Source organism: Microtus pennsylvanicus, chromosome 10 (assembly GCF_037038515.1).
Source record: "Microtus pennsylvanicus isolate mMicPen1 chromosome 10, mMicPen1.hap1, whole genome shotgun sequence".
Lineage (NCBI taxonomy): Eukaryota > Metazoa > Chordata > Mammalia > Rodentia > Cricetidae > Microtus > Microtus pennsylvanicus.
The window spans coordinates 91,976,388-91,999,259 of record NC_134588.1 but is presented as its reverse complement, the minus strand read 5'-3'; the positions used below and the strand labels follow the sequence as shown (position 1 = coordinate 91,999,259).

The window sequence follows — 22,872 nt, the reverse complement described above, 5'->3', positions numbered from 1 at the left end:
TCTCCTGCCGTGGTCCCCGCTGCTGTTTCTCTGTACATGCACCTACACCTCCCTTCTTATATTTGATGCACCCTGTTACTGTTCTGCTATTACACAGCCACTAAATTGAGTCCTGAGGGCAGGGACCCAGGCTTTCTCTTTATTTCTATAGGGTCTTGTACATAAAGAATTGCCCCCATGGTAGTGTAAAGAACTTGGTGACTTCCACAATGGAAGCAAACCTTCTCAAGACCTTCAACTGAAGAATGGGATTTGACGGGAGCCAAAGGAGTTGGGACAGGGACATTCCAGTCAATGGAAACATAACAACAAACTCGAAAGCATTAGCAGGGTGTGTTTGTCATTTTGGCGGAACCAGAGGTCAGAAAAGTGAAGAGAAATTCAAGTTGTGGCTACGGGATTGGGCAAGTGTAATGGGGTTGGTTTGTACAAGTGTTTGAACTATATCCTATGAACTGGGATAGAAGGGCAAAATTTCAACTAATAATAGCAAAAACCAAGATAGACTTGGGAAGGGGAGGTGATGCAAAGGCAAAGAGCCCCACTCCTAATCAGAAACTGTATGATCAGTGAGCTGGGAAGAATCTGGACCCATGTGGTGGTCATGGCAACCAAGAGGAATTGACTTTTGAACTAAGAGCATCCCCAGACTTAAACCTGTTAAGAGTTTTGTGAAAAAGATTCACACACACATACTCCCACCCCCAGGATATGTTCAGGTGGGAGTAAGCACATAGGTGTTGGGAGAATGAAGGACCAAACTGCTGAGCAAGCTTCTAAATAAAGAGACATTGTTGGTTTTAGATAGGGCATCACCATGTAGCCCGAAATGAGAGTCCTCTTGTTTCAACACTCTGAATCTTGATATGGCAGGTGTATACCACGTTATGCCTCACCCTAGTTTTTGTGAAACCAGTGTAGTTAGTAGATGTCTAAGTATGGAAAAATGAGCCCTGAGATTATAGACATTTTCACTCTCCACAGACAAATCTACCCAGGCAACGCTCTTAGAGAAAATGGCCATATTGTATAGAACAGAAACCAAATATCCACCAACCTGTTCACACATAATGGATAACTAATAATTGGGTGTCAGGTTACACCATAAAAGTATGGGGTTTGTTTAGTACAGGTCAGTGAAAGATACCACACTAAACAACTTCCTGTTTTTTTAAGCACCTATCTGGTACCGGTCCCTAAAGACTTCATATTTCTGACTGTCGGAAGAACCTTATATTGGCACAGCATCCTCATTGGCTGGTGGACACTGAACTTGATGAACTTAGAGGAAACAGTAAGCAGGAAGCTCATAGTCTCTGTGTCTGCTGCCGGATTTGCTTCATTTAAATACAACATGTTGTGCAGTTGCTGAGTCTCAAAGATGGGTCAACAAGAGAGTTTGTCTCTGCGACACAGAATTAGGAACAAAAACAAATTCTGGTGGTATGTTATCTTCAAAGGGGCAGCGGCCAGCCACGAGGGGGGGGGGGGAGAAGGGCAAAGAGAAGCCCTGTGAAATTTAAAGTGGCAGAAACATGACTTACTTCTCCCAGAAGTGTGGTCCCAAGAAAGGAACAACTCACTGAGGCTTCTGGAAGCGTCTCTGCCAAGCTAGAACAGAGGCAAGACGAGGCATTCTAGTGGCGTGCAAACATGGAAGGATGGTCATACTTTTCAAGGCCTGAACTTCCAGGGGTTGAGCTGAGATCCCTTATGCTAGAGATGGAGTGAATATCGAAGGCTTCTCCAGTTCTCCCTTCCCTCTTTCAGTCTGGCTGAGAATGTGGGGGAGGAAAGTCCCTGAGGTGGAGGGGAAGTGAGAATTATCACACTGGGCCTAGGCAGAGGGACAGAGCTAGGAGACAGCTAAGTGTGGCTTTGTTAGTTGTCTATATTTGCATGCTGAGCTCGTGGCTTTTTTCCCCAGAAAATAAAATTACATCATAGTGTGTGTGTGTGTGTGTGTGTGTGTGTGTGTGTGTGTGTGTGTGTGTAGGGGGTGAGTGTGTCAGGGTTTATTTGGGAAAGGCAAGGCGGGAGGAGCACAGGGGTCCAGCTGCTATTATCCAGAAGAGATCATGGCTCCAGGCCAAGTAAAAGAGATTATTATCCTGTTGCTGCTCCTCCCCACCCCCATCCCCATTTCTATTCCTAGCATGGATAAACTTGGTCATTTTCTACTGCTCCTCTGACCTATAAGGCCAGAAAGGAGGCTTTTCCAAATACTAAAGCAAGAGAACCCAGAGGTCACAGGCCTTCCAAAACCCCCAATCCAAATTGCTTCCGCTTTCCAGGGGTCCTAGCCACTGTGATCATCCAAAAGTCAAAGGGCAGAAAAGGGACCTACTGGGGACAAATTAATCTGAGGACCGTTCCACAGCTGAAGTGGAAGAGGCAGAGTCCATACTCCAGTCCAGTGCTGTCTGCATCTAGGAGTCTTCCAGAACCCCAGCCCACAGTCCATGTCCCCTCCTGCCTCCCCTCCCCCTTCTCTCGCCGCTCCCCGCCCCCCGCCCCTCCCCGGCTCTGACATCACCGGCCAGCCGGGTGGGGTGAGGCGGTGCTGGGCTCAGGCTCTGCTCCACGGGCGGAAGAGGCGGCGGCGGCAGGAGCGGCGGCAGCGGCGGCAGGAGCCAAGGAGCAGGCTCCATACGCTGCTTAGGAACCGGGGACCCACGAGTGCCCGCACCCTGAGCGCTCAGCTCCGGAGGCGGTGAGAGGGGCAAAGGGGAGATGTGTTGTGGGGTGGAGGTAGATTGGGGGTCTGGGTCTAGAGAGGTCACAATTCTGAACCCGGGGGATAAATAGGGGAGCGTGAGGATTCAGACAGGTCCATAGTGTCAGGTCCCGTGGGGTTTATGCCGGTGTATTCAGAGTCTGGATTGTACTGCAGGCAGAGTGGCTTCGTCTGCCCATTCCGTGCTGAACAGCAGTTTGGGTGTCCTATGGGGCCTGGGGATTAGGATGTAGCCTGCTTCCCGCCCAGCCGGCCTGGCCAGGCCAGCTCCCGCCCCTCCCTCCTCGCTGTTGCTTCGGACTCGCCTCTGCAGGCGGTCTCCGGGCTCAGCTCAGCCCAGCATCAGCTCCTCCGGCAGCAGGCAGCTGGTAGGTGTGCTCTCACACCCAGCCTACTGCGTCTGGGGAGAGTGAGATTGGTGGAAGCTTGCCCGGAGGGAAGGAGGTAGGAGCTGCGGGTGCAGAGGAATGATGTAGACTATGTAAAGACCCTAATTTAAAAAAAAAATCAGTGTCAAAACCGACAGGGACACAACACACCTTTAAGGAAAAAAGCCAACCACACGGTGACACACACCCATGTGACTTACACACATCCTCTCATACAAACCAAATCACAACATCCTTGCACTACGCATACACCCACCCACCACAACCCATTGCCTCCCGTGTGGCGTCTCCGTGACCGGCGGCTCTAAGATACCCTCTTAAGAGGAATGTTGAGTAGTGGATGTAAACGGCTGCTGTCCACAAACGCACCTAGATTTTATGGACAGCTTTAGCAGACAATACCTCAAAGACTGGTGAGCCTGTGCTCTTACCTGGGTGAGGGGCTTCCTGTGACCTTTCTTGCTGACTGCCCGTTTAGAGCATGGAGTACCTGGGAGTGGCTAGATTCTGGGCATCAGTGTGACCAAAGGATGGAGGAGGGAGCAGAAGCAAGGGAGAGGGCGAAAGAATGAGTCAGCCACGGAAGGAACCCAAGTTAGAGGGAGGGTGGGGAAAGAGAACGAGAGAGAGAGAGAGAGAGAGAGAGAGAGAGAGAGAGAGAGAGAGAGAGAGAGAGAGAGAGAGGAATGTGTGAGAAGGTAGGAGAAGGTAGACATGGAAAAAGGGGCAGATCCAGAGTGAACCATGGAGAGGAAAGGAGAGAGAAGGGTGGCCGGAGGAACCAGAGAATGCTGGAGAGTAGGCTAAAGAGGACCAGAAGTTAGGAAGGGTAAAGAAAGCAGGGATTTAGAAGGAACACGTGAACATTTGTGTCTTGTTTCTCTAGGTTGTGTCTGGCCCCCAGGCTGGATGAGCGATTAGTGTTAATTGCTCTTCCCTTTGCGGTTAAACACTCCAGTGGGGAAACTGCCAGCATGCCCTAGGCTGCCAGCTTCTCCGGTTGCCTACTACTTATATGACACCTGTGCTCAGCAGGTGTACATACATATACTTCATACATAAGGTCACAGACTCACACAACCTCACACACAGATCTTCACGTACAATGTGAAGATAGTCCAGCTAGGCTTCCTCACTAGCTAGGCAGCAGCCAACCATCATATAGCCCCTCCTGTCAACCTTTTTCCTTTTCAGTGGGGAAGCGGATCCCCTCCTTATGGTAGCTCTGAGTATTTGGGTGGGGACTCTGAGTCTCGTGAAATTCAAGTGTGTCCATGGCTATCCGCAAATGGGATGAGTGCATCGGGAGAGATGGAAGGGATGAGTGCCCGTGGAAAGAGTAAAAAGGGGGTTGGGAACGTAGCTCAGTGGGAGAGTGCTTGCCTGGTCCTCCAAAGTGGGGCTAAAAGAGGTAGCTGAAGGAGGTGGGAAAAGAAACCAAAACTGACGAAGGAGAAAGGAAATAGATGAGAAGGGACAAAGCTGTGAAAGACAGAAACAGTCAGTCTAGAGGGAGAGCCACAGGGCCCATTCCCTGTTCACAGTCGTGAAGCCCTCTTCTGCCCTGCCTAATCCAATGCCAGCTATCTTTGGCCACCTCCATCTTGGGCATGACCCTTTGCAGACCCAGAAGCAACCTGTTTTTCTTCCTAGGTGTACATTTTAGAGCCGTCCTCCCAGGCTGACCTGGAACTGTTTGTTACAGGGAGAAGGGTGGCCGAGCTATCCAAAGCTAGACAAAAAAGTTAGGGGAAGAAGTCAGCTAAGATACCCAAAGAAAGAAACTGCCTGGATTTGGGGCCCAGACATCACTTACATCACAATGGCTCCAACCCTAGCGCCCTCCCTTCCCACCTGTTTCCGTTGATTACTTCCTCCAGCTTCCAGCTCCAGACAAGACCAACTGACTTGAGTGCCTAGGAATCCCCTCCTGACTATTAAAGGGACCTTCAGGTCCTTGCATCTGCACAAGACAGCCCCTCCCCTCAACGGCCAGCAGCTGTAACAGATGTGGAGGAAGGGGTAAAACCTAATCCTTAGGCTTCCTTTTTAAATTTCCTCTGTGGAACCAAATGCTGGGGAAAGGGGATAAGCGGCCACAGATTAGTGTCAGAATGCTCAGAAGTAGTTCTGGTGCTGCACCTCCACTACAGGTGCTTGTCCATTTGCGAGGCTTCTCTGAGCAACACACGACTTCCTTGTCTAGTGCTATCTTCCCAATCCGCACCTAAAGGCCCCTTCTCCCGCACCCTCAGTGGTCAGGGCTCTGCCTAGAGCCACTTTCGGAGAGGTAGGGAGGAAGGAAGGAAGGAAGGTGTGAGGAAGCAATGAGCAGAATACAGAATGAGACGGGAGGGAAGGGAACTGACTTCCTGCAGCCTGAGCTCCAGTTCCTGTCCTGGTATCCTGTCCCAAGAGTGGCCTCCACCCGGCGCTCCTGAGACGGCCCCTGTGCTGCTCCAGAGATGAGAATTTCCAGAGCCAGGAAGGCAGACTTCTTGATAGGCCCTTACGAATTCTCAATCTTTGGTGAGGATGAAAGAGGCAAGCTCTGCCAAGCCCCACCAGACTGACCAGCCAGGGGTAATAGCTGATTAGTGAAACCCAAAAGTCATGTAGGGGAGAGTTCTCCTGTCTGTACCCTTAAAAAGTTCCCTAACTGCCCTGCTTTTTGCCTGTCACACCTGCCATGGGCAAATAGCAACTTCAGAGTCTCCTTACTCTGCTTCCTCAAGAGACCCTAGTCCTCTTTTCTGTCCCTTAGCCCTCTCCATACTCTTCCCATTGGTGGTGTCATTGTCCTGATGATGGGGGGGGGTAACTCTGAGTGGAGGTTGCTATGGTAACAGCTGAGTGGAGGCTGCAGCCTTGTGGACTCTGTGCCTAGTGTCCCGTCCCCCCCCCCCCCACACATATCCACTGAATTCCTTATGCGTAGCCTTTCCCAAGGCCAGCTCTCCTGTCACATTGTGGGTTTCCTCACCCCTCTGGATTGGAGTCTGCACTTTCTTGCATACTCTCAGCCGGTTCTAACACAAACATACGTCCCCCAGAAGCTCACAGCTAGTGCTTGCATATACCTCCATTACCAGAACACCCAAACACTCTGCCACATACCTGTTTTCCCCCAGGAAAACTCAAGTGCGTGCAAACATGTCTGTACACACTGTCTCTCCCTAGCCACCTTATATATTCCTACCCACATTCCTCTTAAGGGCCTCCTTGTATCTATTACTCTTGGAAAGCTCCTAGCCGCTGCCCCCAACCTTTGTGGGTGTGTATGTTACACACATTAATCCCTTCCCGCCTACCTCCCCGGCAGATCTGTGTTTTAGATCCAGAGCCCTAAATCTTCACTCCTCCCGAGTCACACACAGCTACACACGTTCCTCCTACAGCAGCTCTCGTATTTACAAACTCCTCGTCCCCGTGACATCAAGGCAGTATGACCCCTTTTCCACTGAGACTTTGGTCCCCGTGCCTCCTTTGGGGCAGGGTCTTCTGGTCTCCATCTTTGCTACTCTTCCAGCCCCTCCCCCACACCCCTTTTTCTGCCCTAGGATTATCAGTGGAGGCGGGGCTGGGCTCCAGCTTGCTGCTATGTGACCTAGATTTCAAGGCAGAGATGGTTCCTGGTGCTGACAGTCAGAGAGCATTGTCCCTGGCCCTGCCTGGTAGGACCACCGCTGGGCCCTTCTGTCTGGTGGCACCTGGTGTGCAAGTAAAATTGTTTCTGACCAATTCTTCCACGGATCGTGCTATCCCTGCTGTCTGGCTTATTGTCTGTTTGTGTCACGGTGCCTGCCACCGAGGGAAAGTATTATTCTGAGAGTTTATTCTGGTCCAAGTAGGGGGCTGAGAATAAGGTCTTCTGGGCCCATACTTATGTAATGTCCATGGCTCTGCCTCAGTTACCTTGCAAGAGAGGCTAGAAACAAAACAGGTTTATCAACCTGTTCCTTTGATCTGGAAGTTTCAGGTCAGTATTGGGTGATGCATGGGCAGCTCTGGTCAGGTCCAAGGCCAGACAATTTCTTGCCCACCTTTTGGTCTAGCCACAGAATGTTTATGTAGTTACTTTTTTAATGCTTTAATTTTCCGAACATAAAAATATACTCCATTGCAAAAAACAGTTCCTTACTTGAAATAAGGTTTTGCTATGTAGTCCAGGATGACTTTAAACCTACAGCAATTCTGCCTTAGACTGCTGAATGTTGGAACTACAGGCATAGGTCATTATGCTCAGTCACTTAGCATACCACTGGAGTTTTACATTTTATCAAATCTATAAAGTTCATTCTAAGGTCTGACCTTTTTTTTTTTAATATACATTGGTGTTTTGCCTGCTTATATGTCTGGGTGAGAGTTCTGGATCCCCTGGAACAGGAGTTGTTGCAGTTTTGAGTTGTCATGTGGGTGCTGGGAATTGAACCTAGGTCCTCTAGAGGAACAGCCAGTGCCCTTAATCACTGAGCCATCTCACCAGCCCCAGGTCTGACCTTTCTATTTTAGCTATTGTCCCTATTTTAGTGAAGGGTGTCCTTGAGTGCTCCCTTCCTCAACTAAGGATCATGAGAGGTATGGAGGCCAATGGCAGGTCTAGCCTTGCCTGTAGGCGGCCAGGTTGGAGGTAGCATCAGAGGATGCTGATAAAAGGTTAGCAGCCCCCTTCCTACCAGATTTCTGAAAGCTACATCTAAACTCCCCTCCCCCATCACCCAGCCTGCCTGGGAACTGGGCAAGGGGCCAGGGCCAGCCGCTTGGTATTCTTGGGCGCGGGGGCTGCAGGCAGAGCACAAAGGCTAGAAGGGCTGAGTTGGGGCCCAGTAAACTATAAAGGGAGAAAATGGGCTTCACAAAGGTGGGGGTGGCCCACTGCTCCCTGCTACTTTAAGACCTAATAATCTAATGCAGGGGTAAGCATGGGGGGACAGGGATCCATCAGACCAAATAATTAGGCATCCATCCAAAATGAGTCATTGGCGGGGTGGTGGGAAGTTGAAATGAGGAACCCTTTGCTTCTGGGGAAGAACGGAAGATGGAATGTGCGGGGCTTCAACCAAACCTTTTAGTGTCTCAATGCTAGGCAAGCCTGTGACAGGGGGAGGAGTTGTAGGTAGGTGGGGCAATTGGGAGGGAGACTGCAAGAAAGTCTGGAGAATGTTGCCATGGCAACCGCCTCCTCAGTCAGGGGAGCTGTTGCCAGGGTTACTGTTAAGGGAGGGAAAAAAGAAAAAGATTGTGTATGGGGTGTGTGTGACCTGTCACTCTAGACTCCATGATGGCTCCTAGCTTTCCTAAGTTTCTTCTTGTATGTCAGAGGTTTTCCTTTTCTCCCTCCAGATCTGCTCTCCTGAACCTTCACATTTTAGGTACATACCATCCTGGTGGGACAAAAGTGCTCTCGTGTGTGCGTGTTGCTGGGGATGGGCTGGCAGCAAGTGAACCCCATACACTAAGCTCAGCTTTCTCTCCCTTTATTACCCTGAATACCAGTCATGGCAGAGTACGGGACTCTCCTTCAGGACCTGACCAACAACATCACCCTTGAAGATCTGGAACAGCTCAAGTCAGCCTGCAAGGAGGACATCCCCAGTGAGAAGAGTGAGGAGATCACCACAGGCAGTGCCTGGTTTAGCTTCCTGGAGAGCCACAACAAGCTGGACAAAGGTTGTGGGGGCTCTGTTCATTCAGCAAATAGAAACAAACTAACACAAGCCTCTTACACAAAGTGAAACCTTATGACGGGGCAGGGTAAATGATACACTCTTAAGAGACAGACAGGGTTCTAGGGCAGTAATCATTAGAGACATGCTTCCTTTGTGGCCCTTTTTAGTACAAAATGTTTTTTAATACTCCTGTGCTATTGTGGTAAAACTTAAAGCCATAGTTCTAATGTTTTCTTACCTACTTTTAGAGGCTGCTGCTTTTTAACAGTAGGAGGGAGGCACTGATTAGAGCAGTAATACGCAGCTGGGGCTTGCAGGGAGAAATGTGTGAGGCCGTCTCAAGTGCCGGCAGAGTAACAGGTAAAAGCACTTGCCATGCGTGCCCACCAAGAGCCCAGGGCTCACAGTCAAAGAGGGAACCAACTCCTCAAAGTTGTCCTCTGACCTCCATGTACTTTGCCCACACTCATACACAATGATAATAATAGACCATCCCCAAGGCAAGTGGGATTCCTAAAGCAGAACCCAGAGAACCTTGGCTGGACTTAAAAAGATTGGATCTGATTACCTGAGAATGTAAAGCTTGAGTTAGATGGGTCTGAAAGGGAAGTCAGAGTCCTTTGTATGAACTCTTCTGGCTCTAGTCTGATAGATGGCAGGGAGGGACACCGAAGGAGGACTGCAATAGGGACTATTGCAGCAATCAGGGCAGGAGGCATACACAATCTTCACAAACCACCCTGTCTTTGTCAGTGCTTTCTCTAAGTAGCTTTTCTTACTGGACACAGAACATTTTTGATTGGCTCTAAATCTCATCCTTTTCCACATGTGGTGTCTTGAATTCCGATACTCATTTGGAAAGAAAATGGAAAAAGGACAGAATGGGTGTGGGCTAAGTTTGAAGGCAGTTTTTCTATTGTCCCTTCCCAAGGATGGACTTGATATTTAGTCGTTATTTCCCATTTATGCCCTAAAACTTTCATTGACACCCGTCCTACCTAGATCAGTCCTCAGAATTGCATGGCTGCCGCAAGCTTCCTTTTACTGGCTTAGCACCCCCTTCTTTCGCTGTTGTCCCCTCCAGTAACCAATGTAAGCAGTCAGTGTTGGTTCAAGAATACCAGTTTGACAGGGTAGAAGCTGACCTCTGTCGCCAAGTTCTGACTCAAGCTGCCTTCCTCCAGACAACCTCTCCTACATTGAGCACATCTTTGAGATATCCCGTCGTCCTGACCTACTCACTATGGTGGTCGACTACAGAACCCGCGTGCTGAAGATCTCGGAGGAGGATGAGCTGGACACCAAGCTAACCCGTATCCCCAGTGCCAAGAAGTACAAAGGTAACAGGCCATGCCTTGGGCATAGCTACACTGCTTCTTTTCTTCTCTGACTATATTCTTAAGAGTGGAGAATCACCCTGAATTTGGGGAGTGGAGATGGATGCTCAATGGGCCTGCCTGGTTAACTTCTATCCCTGGACACACCCATCTTTGCTTTTCCAGACATTATCCGGCAGCCCTCTGAGGAAGAAATCATCAAATTGGCTCCCCCACCAAAGAAGGCTTGAGCAAGGGGGAGGAAGAGGAGGAAGGTTGATCTTCATCAGACCACTCCCTTCCCCATCCTCACCGGGAGGGGCTAGGGCACTCCCCCTGCCCTGTACCCACTTACTAACTTGGTCCTAACCCCCTTACTTTACGCGTGTGTGTGCGTGTTCACACGCTCTGGCTGTCTGTCTGTCTAGCTCATCTAGTTCCTCCTCCTCATGAGGGGACTGGAGTCAGGGGAGGGGGGGCTTAATTTCCCCACTATAGGGGAGGTGGAAGCTATTTCTATGTAAATAGAAATCGGCACAATCCTCCTCCTCCCCTTTCCTCCACTCTTCCCCCACATCTTTAAAGTATGGAAGCAGAAAGGACCTGCATTTTCCTGCACTGAGGAGTTAAGGTAAAGATGAGGTATGGGAGAGATGGTTAGAGCTAAAGAAAACCAATGGGGAAGGAAGGTAAGAGGCAACTCAACCTCTACCTGGAAGGGGAAAGCAAAGCCAGAATTCAGTGTTTGTAAATCTCTTCTGGACTGGCTGGAGTCCAGTTTCCTGCTGTTCCTTAGGCTGAAGTCCTGAGCGCCAGTAGGCCCTCTTTTATGCCCTTGTCATGGGCCTGGGATGGGTATGAGCCAGAAATCTTAATGAGAAGACCACTAGATCCTTTCCTGGCCGCCCCCCAAAATCAAACCCCATGGAAAAGCCAGCATTTGATGTCCCCAACTTCTTCTGCTCTGGAGAGACTATGCTGGGACCAAGCACTACTGAGCCTGAGATAGGGATGCAGGCAGAGACAGGCCCACTTTCTACTCCTTTATTCCTAAATAGAGACTGTTGCATATACTGACCCTGAGCCTAAGGAGGTTGGGGAATGAGATCTGTAGGTTTTAACCTCAACCTGCCCACACCTAAGGGTCCCAATATGGATATTGTAGGTAGCCTTCACACTCTGGAATACCCCAAAAAGGAGTTAATTACAGTGGTTTCCTTTGCGCTGATTACCACCCTAATTCAATCCAGGAAGGGACTTGGTAACCTTTCTCATTTGGGTTTGTGGATGCCGCCAAGTCACAGAGTACAGTGAGTGAACCCAGCCTCCTACCTGTCCCAAGATGCCCTTCCCCATCTTGACCGTGCTAACTGTGTGTACATATATATTCTACATATATGTATATTAAACCCGCACTGCCATGTCTGCCCTTTTTTTTGTGGTTTTTGGCATTAACTTATTGTCTAGGCCAGAGCAGGAGTGGGAGGGGATTGTCACAGTGAAGGGAGTGACAGAGCCAAATTGTTACATAGCCCAAATGGAAAAGAAAGCATTTAAACTAACCACAGCAAACATTAAATTTACATGTGAGCTCAGAGACTATTTAGAGGAAGTTGAAGGTAGGAGCTTCTAGGATGTGGGAGCAAAGCTTCACAGGAGGGGAGGCCAGGCTGTCAGAAGAGGAAGAAGCCAGACTGGCTAGCTAGTGCATTCAACTCCTAGCCCAGCCCAGTCTGCCCATCCCCTCTGGCCACTGCTGCCTTAATACACACACCTCCAAGACTCCAGTTTTGCCTTAAAGGTCCTTCCTAAGTCTCCCTAGTCCTGTCTGGCTTCTCCTTTAAGAAAATAAAGACTTGTACAGCTGGGAGAAAGGAACTAAGCATAAACCATCCTTCCATCTGGGATGGTATGAGAGTGAGACGGAGCTTTCCTTATTTATGGGAGAAACAGAAGAGAGAGGGTGCTTTTCAGCAGTTTCTCTGTAAGGCAAAAAAATAAACTTTAAATAGACTAACCTGCCCTAATAGACTGACCTACCCTACTATCCTTGTGCTGCCGTAAGGTTGCCCCTAGCCTGTGCTCCTGTCTGCAGCATGCACGGCCTTGTTCTAACCCTGGAATAAAGGTGACTGACTGTACTGTACCTGACTGATTCTAGAATTTCTGTGGGTCATTAAGAGTTGGGAAACGTCTGAATGACTGGGAGGGGACATGTAGCCATGTTTTCCCTATTATCATTCACTTCAGTATGAATCAAGGGCACTGGCATAAACAGGCCCATCCCACTAAAACATTCTTCTGTAGCTCAAGCATTAGAAACAGGGACTTTGGCAGAATCAAGCATTTATACTGGAAGGAACCAAAGTTCTCTGTCACAAATAGATGGACCACATACCACACAAAGCAGTAGTCGAGGGGGGAAAAGCTTTACTGAGAGAAAATACAACAAGTTCCAGAGTGCATGGTTTTAAGCCCACCTCATACTCCCGCTAGCAGTGAGGACATGAGAGTACTAGCTTCCTCCACTCCCTGCCTCAGGAAGTACAGTACTGGATCTGGTCTGAGCTGCTAGGCAAGGGGCAGGAGGAAGGAGTGTGTAAAGATACCACCCTCTGCTCTTTCCCCCTTCATCCTGGCCCAGTGTGGTCAAATTGAACCGACCCAGGATACAGGATTCCTGATTGAACCTTGTGAAAACTAGGGGCAAAGAAATAGCAGCAAAAGCATTTAGGGCAAGAATTCAACAGGGACTTTAACACATAGTGGCCAATGGTTAAGACAGGTGTCTACACCCCAGTCACCAGAATAACCTTCCAATTACTGGCTTGTCCCTCAATTCACAGGAAGTTTTCCCTTCATCTTTCCATTAAGAAGGGAGCTGGTATGGAGTTGAATGGCTTAAAGAATCAAGCAGCTGAAGGCCAGGAGTCGAGTGTGCTTTTTGTCATCCACAGATCCAGGGTAAGGCCTGTAGCAGTGGTGCCCTCGGAAGTCACACTTCGGCCCATGTTTTAAAGACAGGCCAGCCTCCAATGAGAGGAGCAATCTTGGGATCCCTTACAAGACTTAATGGAATTAGGAGACCTGAGGCAAGGTTGAGAGGAATTTGTTTTTTTCATACCGCTGCACCAAGGCAGAGAAGGGCACAGCTAAATATTCTTGCATTTTTGAGCCTTGTAAGAACTAAAGGTAAGCCCCAGGCTCTGACAGCCATATATAAATGGAAGCTGGCCACATGTGTCCCCTCTATATCATCACTCTCGCTCATTCTTCCTTTAAGTCCCTTTATTGCATTGTATTCATAGAGAATATATAGGTATTTAAACTTTTGACAATAATTTTAACTTGATACATCCAAGTTTAACTTGCTTTTTAATATATTTATAGATATAAAATTAGGCCTCTAACAGTGATAGGGACAGGGAAATTGCTGCCACTGAACAATTCAAAACAAAACAAAGAGGTAACTTCTTCCTGTTTTTTTCCACCTCATGCCCCCACCCCACTTCTCCACAAACTCCATCACAGACCCCCATTTAGAGGGTTCTGGGATGAAGATGACAAAATGGAGGATACCTAGTCAAGTGTACACACTGTGATAAGTACAGAGAATAAGTACAGTGGAAAGGGAAGAAAAGAGTACTGGGATAGTTAGGGACGTTTAAGGATTTCCCAGAAAAAAGAAAAAAATAAAATAAAACAGTCCTGGGATGTGGTTGCTCAGGGGCAAAAAACAATGGAACTGTTCAGACTTCTTTAAAAAAAAAAAAAAACAAAGGAGGGGGGGAAAAAGTGAAAAACCTAAACCAAAGAGAGTGGCATTCCTACCCTCTTCTCTGGCCCCTTGGTACTGACCAGCCAGTCCTTCCCCCACCCCCCACAAAAGAAACAAGGGAGGTTAAAGAAAAATAAGCCCCATTTCCTATCCAAGCCAGTTTAACAAAAGGCTTTGTTTGTTTCTCTCCCCTAAACAAAGGCTTCAGGGAGAGGCCTGTTTCTGTTGAGTCCTTTGCACCTTTCCATGGAAGCTCATACCGGCCGGCCGTCTCTCACTCCTAGGGGCTCTCTGCTGGCTCACTCTCCTGTGGTCTGTCCTTCTCAGATATCTTAAAGTCCAAAGTGCATTTCTGATGAATATAAGGGCCTGGGATTGAAAAAGACTTGCCCAGGCAGGATCGGGTTGGCAGCCCCAGCCCATCCCTCCTAAGTTTGGGGCCTCAGGATGGCATGCACTGCACCCGGTCAGGGCCCTCCTCCTCGTCCGATGTGTCTGAGGAGCTGGGAGACTCATCAGAGTCCGCATCTGTGGCCCCAACCCCAGGTTCTCGCCAGCGCTGTAGGATGGGAAATCCTTGTTAGTAATGTCCCCTGGATCAAAGACAAGACCTTAGATCTAGAATTTTTTTTTTTTTAAATTAAATAACCTAGTGCGACCTGTTACTACCAATCGTCCTAGGTTGGCCTCCCCAGTAGCTACTACTGTGCCTGGCTCAGAATTTTTCTTAAAAGGCCAGACTGTAAATATTTGTGGGCATCTGGTCTCTTTTCAGCTCTGCCTCTGTAACATGAAAGCAGCCACAGATAGTACAGAGAACAAGCATGGCTGCGTTTTCAATAAAGCTTCGTTGCCTGACCCCTGCTCTAGATCTCTTTTAGCATGAAGTTAACACAGGTCACCCAGAGCAATCATTTCTTCTCTACCCCTCCCACCCATAAGCCTCTGCATATAAGGTAACAGAGGACAAAATCACACACACCCTCCTCTCTACTAGTTGGTCTAATAGGGATAAAAGGCCAGTGGATGAGACACCCAGCCGAGACCATGCCATTCCTCTTTAATATAGTAAGGAAGTGTGCTTAGGCTTCTTCAAAGGCACATAATCCTTGGGAACTCACTTCCAACTAATACTGACCAGATGAAGGCTTACCCGATGATGACGTCTCTGTCTCAGGTGATGCATAAGGAACCAAAGCATGTGACTATCAAACAAGTCAGTGTGATGTAAGCTATCTTCATCACGTTCTCGCTTGTTCTTCTTTATCACCTGGAACCCAAAAGAGTTAGGAGAAGGGATAATAATAGAAACCCAGGCTTGATCAACAAGACTGGCGCTGCTGTTTGCATGACTATAACCCAGCACTGGAAGGTGGAGATAGGAGGATCAAATTCAAGACCAAGCCTGAGCTACTCATTAAAAGCTCGTCTCTGAGCTGGGCGGTGATGGCGTGCACCTTTAATCCCAGCACTCTGGAGGCAGAGGCAGGCAGATCTCTGTGAGTTCAAGGACAGCCTGGTCTACAAGAGCTAGCTCCAAGACAGGCTCCAAAGCTACAGAGAACCAAAAACCAAAAACCAAAAAAAAAAAAAAAAGCTTATCTCTGAAAACCAAGGGGCTAGCTAGATTGTAGCTCAGTGGTAGTCCATGTGCAAGACTGAGTACGATCCCTAGCACTGTAGGGGAGGGGAGAGGGTGGGATAAGCAGACTGTGTCTTTAATTCCAATAAAACATTCCCTCTGATACCATTAAGCTAATGTAGCCCTAGATTCGGAAAGGATGTCGAAGGCCAGTCACTGGCAAAGCTGGACACTCTTTTTCCTATGGATGCTTCGTACCTACTAACTAGAAGCACTTCAGAGCTGTTCTCTGGCTCAGGACTGTCTCCACAGAGGCAGTGAGAGGAAGCAGAAGAGCTGTTAGAGAATGACTTTAAAGAACTGTCCTTCCTGTGACAGTTACACATTTGTTTCTACAAATGAATGCCTTCGGCCATTCACTTACGTCCTTTAACCCTGTCAGCTCAGTGGACGCTTCAGCTGTGGGTGCCCAGATCTTCACATCATGGTCCAGGCCACTGGTTGCCAAGACAGGTAGGTGAGGATGGGGCTCAAGACAGTTTACCTGGTTTGGGAGGAAAGAAAGCAATGGCTCAGGAGTACACAGGAGCAGAGTGTGAAAACTACAGCTGCCTGAGCCAAATAGTTGCCATGACCTGGCCTGAAAGGGGCCCACCTACCTACCTGAGCCTAGACCAAATAGCTCGGATACAAAATCAGCCTGCCTATCATTTCCGATATACAGATGAGGGGAGGCCACGTCCCCAGACATAGCCCCAGGAGCAAGTGAATGAAGGGCCATGCATATTGCAGCTTCACAAGGTAACTGAGATACAGTGCATAACCTCACTCACACCACAGTCTAAAGCTCCAACTTTCCCAAGGCTGGGGGGAAGGAAAAAAAAAAATCAATGGCTCTCATCAAGTAACAATTATGAAAAAAAAAAAAACAACCCTGTACTTCCAGAGAAAATGGAGAACAATTATATCCACTTGGGACTGTTTACTAAGTGGAGAATGGGGAGGCTAAGGAGGATGAACTAAAGGGACAGGGTAAGGGAGGTTTGGGACTGTTTAAGAGCACTATAGTGCTCACAGAAGGCAACATCCTGCTTTCTGCCCTACGGCCATAGTAAACTCACTACAGGGAAGGACAATGTAGCCCATGCAGTTTCACCACTGAATCAATTTCAGTCACCCTCATTCACTGAACAGAAGAAAAACAGTGGATGGCAGACATTGGGTTTCAGACAGTTTCCTTTTGTCTAAAATCACCCGTGCCCTCTGCTGTCTGACTTGCAAACATGAGCTTCCTTAACCGGGCAGGGCAAGGCGGGGCAGAGCAGTTCCCATCCGCACCGGAAGAGCCAGTCCCAGATCTAGCTGCTAAAGCATTTTTAGGCTTCTAGTCAGATGAGGAACAGATAGGAAAAGCACCCCGCCTTGCTTCTGCTCTATAGTCCAAGAAAATACACCCCTGGCAAAAGTCTCTTCTAGTTCTCTCTGGACCAAGCTTGGCTGCTGTTATCTGCACACTCTGACCACAGCTAAGGAAAAGGAAAGGCAGGCATAGAGACTCGGATGACTTCATTTTCTGAGTTTACAAGTAGGACACTCTCAGAAGGCCAAATCTAGTCTCAGCCTAAGAGTAAAAGAGAAAGCCTGGTTCTCTTCTGCTCTGATTTCACATGAAGGCTTACTGCAGTTGTTTAGGCTGTGTAGTCTGTAGCCCAAGGACGAACTAGAGAACAAACTCCAGTATGAAAATGTTAGCAACGGATACTCACAACTTACACATGCAGACCTGACCTCATTCATCCATTTCTTCATGACCTGTACTCTTGAGCTTCCAACAAGCGGAGAAAATAAAAGCATAAAGGAACAGTTCCTTGGGTGGAACTTAGCCTAAGGACAAAGCCAATGGCAAGAGGACAAGAGAATAAATTACATAGCTCGCAGGGGAAGCTGACAGAGAGCTTCTGGGCCAGGGACCTGGTCACCTCACCAGACCTGTTTAGATTCCAGGGCTTACTTACCCTGTCAGTAATGCTCTAGCCCAGACTCTGGCTTTAGAGGATTGGGCGGCGGGGGGGGGGGGGGGGGGGGATGCAGGGAATGGGATAAAGCATCAAGTGCTCTTTGGGGAGTAAGGAGTTGTTCCTTGACATCATTTCCCACTCTTGTCCCTGGTGAAGGTGAATGGGAACAAAGGATCCCAAAACAAGAATTAGGAGACCTGGGCAAGGTGAGCAATATAGTCTAAGATCCCTCTGATGCTAACATTCTACTTAATGATATAGAGAATGCTTCTTCTACTCCTAGGCTGGAATCTGGTGACCTCCAATGCTGAAAGATTATAACAAAAAACAAAACTATCTCAGAGGAAACCAGTAATGATGTGGGAGTGTCATATCAATCTGTCGATTTCATTGGTTAATAAAGAAACTGCTTGGCCTGATAGGTTAGAACATAGGGGGGTGGAGTAAACAGAACAGAATGCTGGGAAGAAGGGAAGTGAGGCATGACGCGATGAAGCAAGCCGCCAGGTCAGACATGCTGAATCTTTCCCGGTAAGATTGGTGCGACACAGATTACTAAATATGGGTTAGGCAAGATGTGAGAATTAGCCAGTAAGAGGCCAGAACTAATGGGCCAAGCAGTGTTTAAAAGAATACAGTTTCTGTGTAATTATTTCGGGGCATAAGCTAGCCAGGCAGCAGGGAGCCGGGTGGCGGGAACGCAGCCCGCAGCTCCTTTCTACACAGTAAGAACCACACGAACCATTTGGCTTACATAAAGGCAAGAACAAGTAAAGAAACTAAGTGGCAGCCACTACATCTCTCAGAATCATAAAAACTCTGGCCTGGGGCTCACCCAACCCAAAAAAATCTCTTAAAAAAAAAAATCAACAAACCCTGGTACTGGCTAAGCTGAAAGCAAATCAGCCAGTAGAATGCTTCTGGAGAAACAAGTCCTGGCTATAAGAGGGCATTCATCCCTGCATCTTTCTGGAAGAGAATAATTTTTGATCAAGAAAGAATTTACAGGTCCTTTTTGACTTACTGTGTGCCCACTGCAGACTTTTTATTAAGATTCCAGTATTTGAACTTGTTAACTACAGGTGACAAGAGGAGGGACCTTTGAAGGAAAGGAAACACAGGCAGAGAAGACACACCTTGAACTTAAGAGATTCCTCTCAATACGTTCAGGCTACAGAAGCTTATATGTATATAAAATACATATATGAGACATATATATGTTAGGTTCAAAATATTTAGAAGAAACCAGAATTAAATAGGAAATAGCCTCATAAAACAGAAGAAAACTGCAGGAAGGAATGGGATCCTGACACCAAAGGACACTTTAAGCTCTACCGCCGCTCTCTGGTAAGCTTTATCAAGCCATAGATGGACGCTGAAGTTCCCCACAGCGTAGAAGAAAAGGATGAGAGCCCAAGCAGTTCTATCATTCCTTACAAGATGTACGTAGCCAAAGCATCTTGGGTAATTAATTATAAAGTATAATCTTTCAAACTCTTTCTTTTCTTCAGTGGCTCAAAACCTAAGAATTAAAAAGCTATTTAATTCTTTCCTAATGCTGGATCTTAAAAAAGGAAGAAAAATGGTAAACTAAAAAAATCATAAGAGCTGAATGACCATTTTTCACTCTTTAACTTTAATTTCTCGATTCTTTCTTGAGTCATTAACAAAGAGAATGCTTGCAAAACACAAAGGACAATCAGATGAGCACATTACCTAGCAGGCTGTTCACTCTCCTTTCTACCTATGCAGATACACTATGTGTATTTGCAGCCATTTGACAGTAAGAATACATTTAATATTGAATACCATGTAATATAAGTTACAAATCATAGCTACTTCCCTGAATGTTCAAAAAAAAAATCTTCTAAAAAAATAAAAGAAAAATAAATGTGCTTTTAACTTTTCTCTGCCAACCCAGGAGTCAGCCAAGGACATTGCTTGGCTTACTTACAGCCAAGGCAGTAGACATCTCGTTTTGACATTATAGAGGAAGGTCTGTCCTAAACTAATGTTTTCTTTTTTTGGAAAAAGCCCATGCTTAAGGTTTGTTCAGGCTATAAATTCTTCCTAAAACCCTTTCTTCTTTTTAATCAACTATAACCTTTTAAGGGCAGAAGGAATAGAAGAGAGTATTCCATCAAAATCTCAGCACCCTTAAGGTATAATACCTTTAATTTAACTGTATGGAATGCTAGAACATGGTACCATATATTGAAAATTCAGTGGTCCACTGTAAAAACCTACCTTACTGACCTAAGGATCTAGGGCCAGCCACTCCAGCACGTCATACTCACCACACCTCCCTTGTCTCCCTCCATGAATTGAATGATCTGGCAAGAGGACTTCTCCCAGAGGAAGATGTGCCCGCAGTCACTACCGCTCACCACAAACTCACTCTTGGGGCCATAGAAATTGACGCCTTTTACTGAAAGGATAAATGAGGGAAGAAACCACATAAGGGCTGGCACCGGGCCTGTATTTATTTACTTCACCGAGAATTTAGTAATTCACAAACTGTGTCAGCTAAATGCCAAATAATTCTTTTCATTTCTACAAAACCAATCAAGAGAGTATGTGAGTGATAGATAATTATAATAAGAATTGCACCAGTCACAGAGACTATTTATAGTTTCCCAAAGAGTTCTATCAGGAGTCTACTGTCCCTGGGCAACATTCTATTCAATTATACTGTATCAAGTACAGGCTCTATCTGTCCCAACCTGATTCATTTCAGCTCTGTCTGTCCACTCTTTGGCCCTAGGATTATTCTTGGCCTATATTTTATTGGTACTCAGCCAGTGTTTCTTATGTCATCAGTTGATCTGAGGCTGACTAAGGTAGGTGGCACAGTCACCTAGAAGAAGCATCTGATTATGCTCACTACCAGAATTCAGTAAAAGGTCTCAAATCTTTAAAATTTGTATAAGACAGGAGTCCAACTATTAGAACCAGTTCCATATACCAGACACAATACTGACACAATACTGCCCACATAATGAAATCCAAACACATAACTCTGCCCCTCTTTCCTTCTTACCAGCCAAGAGAAAAAGTAAAAGTTACTACTGTCTCCAAATCAGATGATGACACATAGCTGAGGGGAGTGGAAGCAACAAAGTGCCATAATTCTCTACCTCCTTACATCAGACCCAGTTAGGACACTAAAACTCCAATGCTCCAGCTGTACCCAGCACCAATTAAATTCAATGAGTATGTCTCTGTGTGGTGGTGGGGCATAGGCATCAGTGCTCTCTTCCTAAAGACTGAGGTGAGTGCACTGAGCACCAATGTTTGGGAACCACAGACAGAACTAAAACGCCAAACTTCACTGCAAACCTAGTCTAGATAATCACTACTATTGCCCTACTTTGCTTTATTCAAAAGAAACATTCCCTGCTCTTCCTCTAAAGATACTATCCTGCACACACTGTGTTAATTCAGTACTACAGCTTTCCCTGACTTCAAAAAGGACCTCTGTGCTTATATTACAGTATCTGAAATCACAGAAAGTAAGGTCTAGCTTCATGCTTAAACCAACTGGAGGCAACATCACCTCAGTCAAGATGCTAATGAGCCCTCCCCCGAATCACACTTTCTGAAAAAAGAAAATTCCAGCCCAACTAGGCATAACCTCACACTACCCAAGATGACACATGCAGCCTACTCCTTCGGGAATAAGATTAACAGGTTTTTCAGTGTGACTTGGGTCACAGAAACAGAAAAAGGCAGACTCACCTGTAGCATTATTTCTATGACCTTTATATCTCTTAATATATTGGGCCCCATCACTGTGAGAAGAGTTGAAAAGGTAAATGTCTTCATCATTGTAACTAGCCAGGAGCTCTGCCAAGAACAAGAACACAGCAGTGAAGGCAAAGGCTGAAAAATGCAGAGACCAGGAGATTCAGGGGATGAGGGTGTTTAGGATGGGGCTTCTTGCTGGTAGTGCATCCTCTTAGCATCAAGACACGGCTCCCATCTTACTTAGTTTGCAGCGACATAGGGTCTATTGATGAACACAGTACCAGCCCAGGGGTAGTAGAAGCAGGAGATCACACCCTCTAATTTATTAAGGAATCAAAGGCATTAGAATTTGCTTAGGCTAGTAGCCTAGGCTTCATGACGAGCCTGTGAAATGTCATCTGAAGCATTTCCAAGGGTCACTGCTGTATCCTCCCACTCCACGCTCACCATCAGTATTACTCCCAGCTGTCCACGCAGAGCTACAGTGCATGGTGAACAAGGAAGGCATACGCCTCACTAGCTCAGCAGCTCCCTAGACAGGAGGCATGCCAGCCTAGGGGTAGGCCCTGCTCACGTACCTGTGCCGTCGTGGCTGTACACAAGACAGGTGATGTTTGCTTTGGACTCACTGTTCACCTGCAATAAGGAGCAGATACTGACTGATGCCCCCACCCCACCCCATTTATTATATCAACTTCAGGAACAGGCTTTTTAAAAAACTCCTCTGTATCTTTCCTCAGAGACAAACAAAAGGTAAATAGAAAGAGGCAGTCGGAGGGGCGAGAGAGTGAGTGAAGTATCTAACTGAGGAAATATGTCCACTTCAAGAAGTAGTCTTAGGCCCTGTCTTGGTTCTCTTTTGAGTGCTAGCATTTCAGATGCATTATCTCATTAGGCCACCATGCTGGTGCCAATCTCCATTTTGTTGTTGACAACACTGAGGCTAAAAAAAAATTGAACTGGGTACCTAAAATCATAAGACTTGTGAGAAAACCAGGATTAAAATCTGTCTGACTTCAAACTCCAAACTCTTCGCATTATGCCAGTAAGTTTGGAGGCAGCACAGAATGAAGTCAAAAAAGTCAGAAGCCACTTCAGGAATCTTACCAAGTGATGAGGACAGAATTTCTTTAGTACTCCATTATTCTCATTCTCGTCAATTTTCCTCTGGTCATAAATCCTTTAATGAAAGAAGCAGGCAAAGTGTCAAAACTTACAAAGTGATCCCTTGCAGGGCTGAAAACAAGGCTCTTGTTTCCTAGTCAAGCTTCTTCCTTCTCTTTCTTCTCTCTTTAGGAAAGGTGTCCCCTCTGCAATCCAGTTCTAAACTTAGCCTTATCCAGATGGCTTTCATTAAGCAGCAATCTTCAGGTGCATCCATTTGGAATGGTCTCTCTCAAGTTTCATGTCACCTACTGTTTATTTTAGTGGTGGTATGTCCACCTTGGGTGTCATCCTTTGTGGAACACCATTCACATCCTTTACAGCAGGGTTCCTCACTGTTCTGGAGCTCACCAATTATACTAGAGCTGCTGGCCAGCAAGCCCCATGGATACACTGGGATTCCACATTCTGTAGACTGAACTATCCATCTGCCAAGCCCCATTTATGGTTTATTTTTACTGAAGCAATTAGT

At 46.9% G+C, this 22,872-nt stretch overlaps 2 protein-coding genes across 5 annotated transcripts in view; one reads left to right on the top strand and one right to left on the bottom strand.

Annotated features, from left to right (window-relative positions):
* The first annotated feature begins 2,533 nt into the window (after positions 1-2,533).
* On the top strand, positions 2,534-12,257 carry Pea15 (proliferation and apoptosis adaptor protein 15). The gene is made up of 4 exons (XM_075989156.1): positions 2,534-2,713; positions 8,623-8,796; positions 9,980-10,135; positions 10,298-12,257. Exons 2-4 carry the CDS (start codon positions 8,625-8,627, stop codon positions 10,360-10,362), a joined length of 393 nt encoding a protein of 130 aa, XP_075845271.1. The 5' UTR covers positions 2,534-2,713; positions 8,623-8,624; the 3' UTR covers positions 10,363-12,257.
* Positions 12,258-12,524: 267 nt separating this feature from the next.
* The window catches only part of Dcaf8 (DDB1 and CUL4 associated factor 8), a 42,614-nt gene continuing 32,266 nt past the window's right edge, over positions 12,525-22,872 (bottom strand). For all 4 annotated transcript variants that reach the window (XM_075989153.1, XM_075989152.1, XM_075989155.1 and 1 more), the window contains 7 exons: positions 22,344-22,416; positions 21,815-21,872; positions 21,228-21,335; positions 19,787-19,917; positions 15,896-16,015; positions 15,043-15,159; positions 12,525-14,448 (listed from right to left, as the gene is read on the bottom strand). In XM_075989153.1, the coding sequence (XP_075845268.1) occupies positions 14,332-14,448; positions 15,043-15,159; positions 15,896-16,015; positions 19,787-19,917; positions 21,228-21,335; positions 21,815-21,872; positions 22,344-22,416 (724 nt within the window). In that variant the 3' untranslated portion in view covers positions 12,525-14,331. The remainder of the gene's footprint in view (positions 14,449-15,042; positions 15,160-15,895; positions 16,016-19,786; positions 19,918-21,227; positions 21,336-21,814; positions 21,873-22,343; positions 22,417-22,872) is intronic.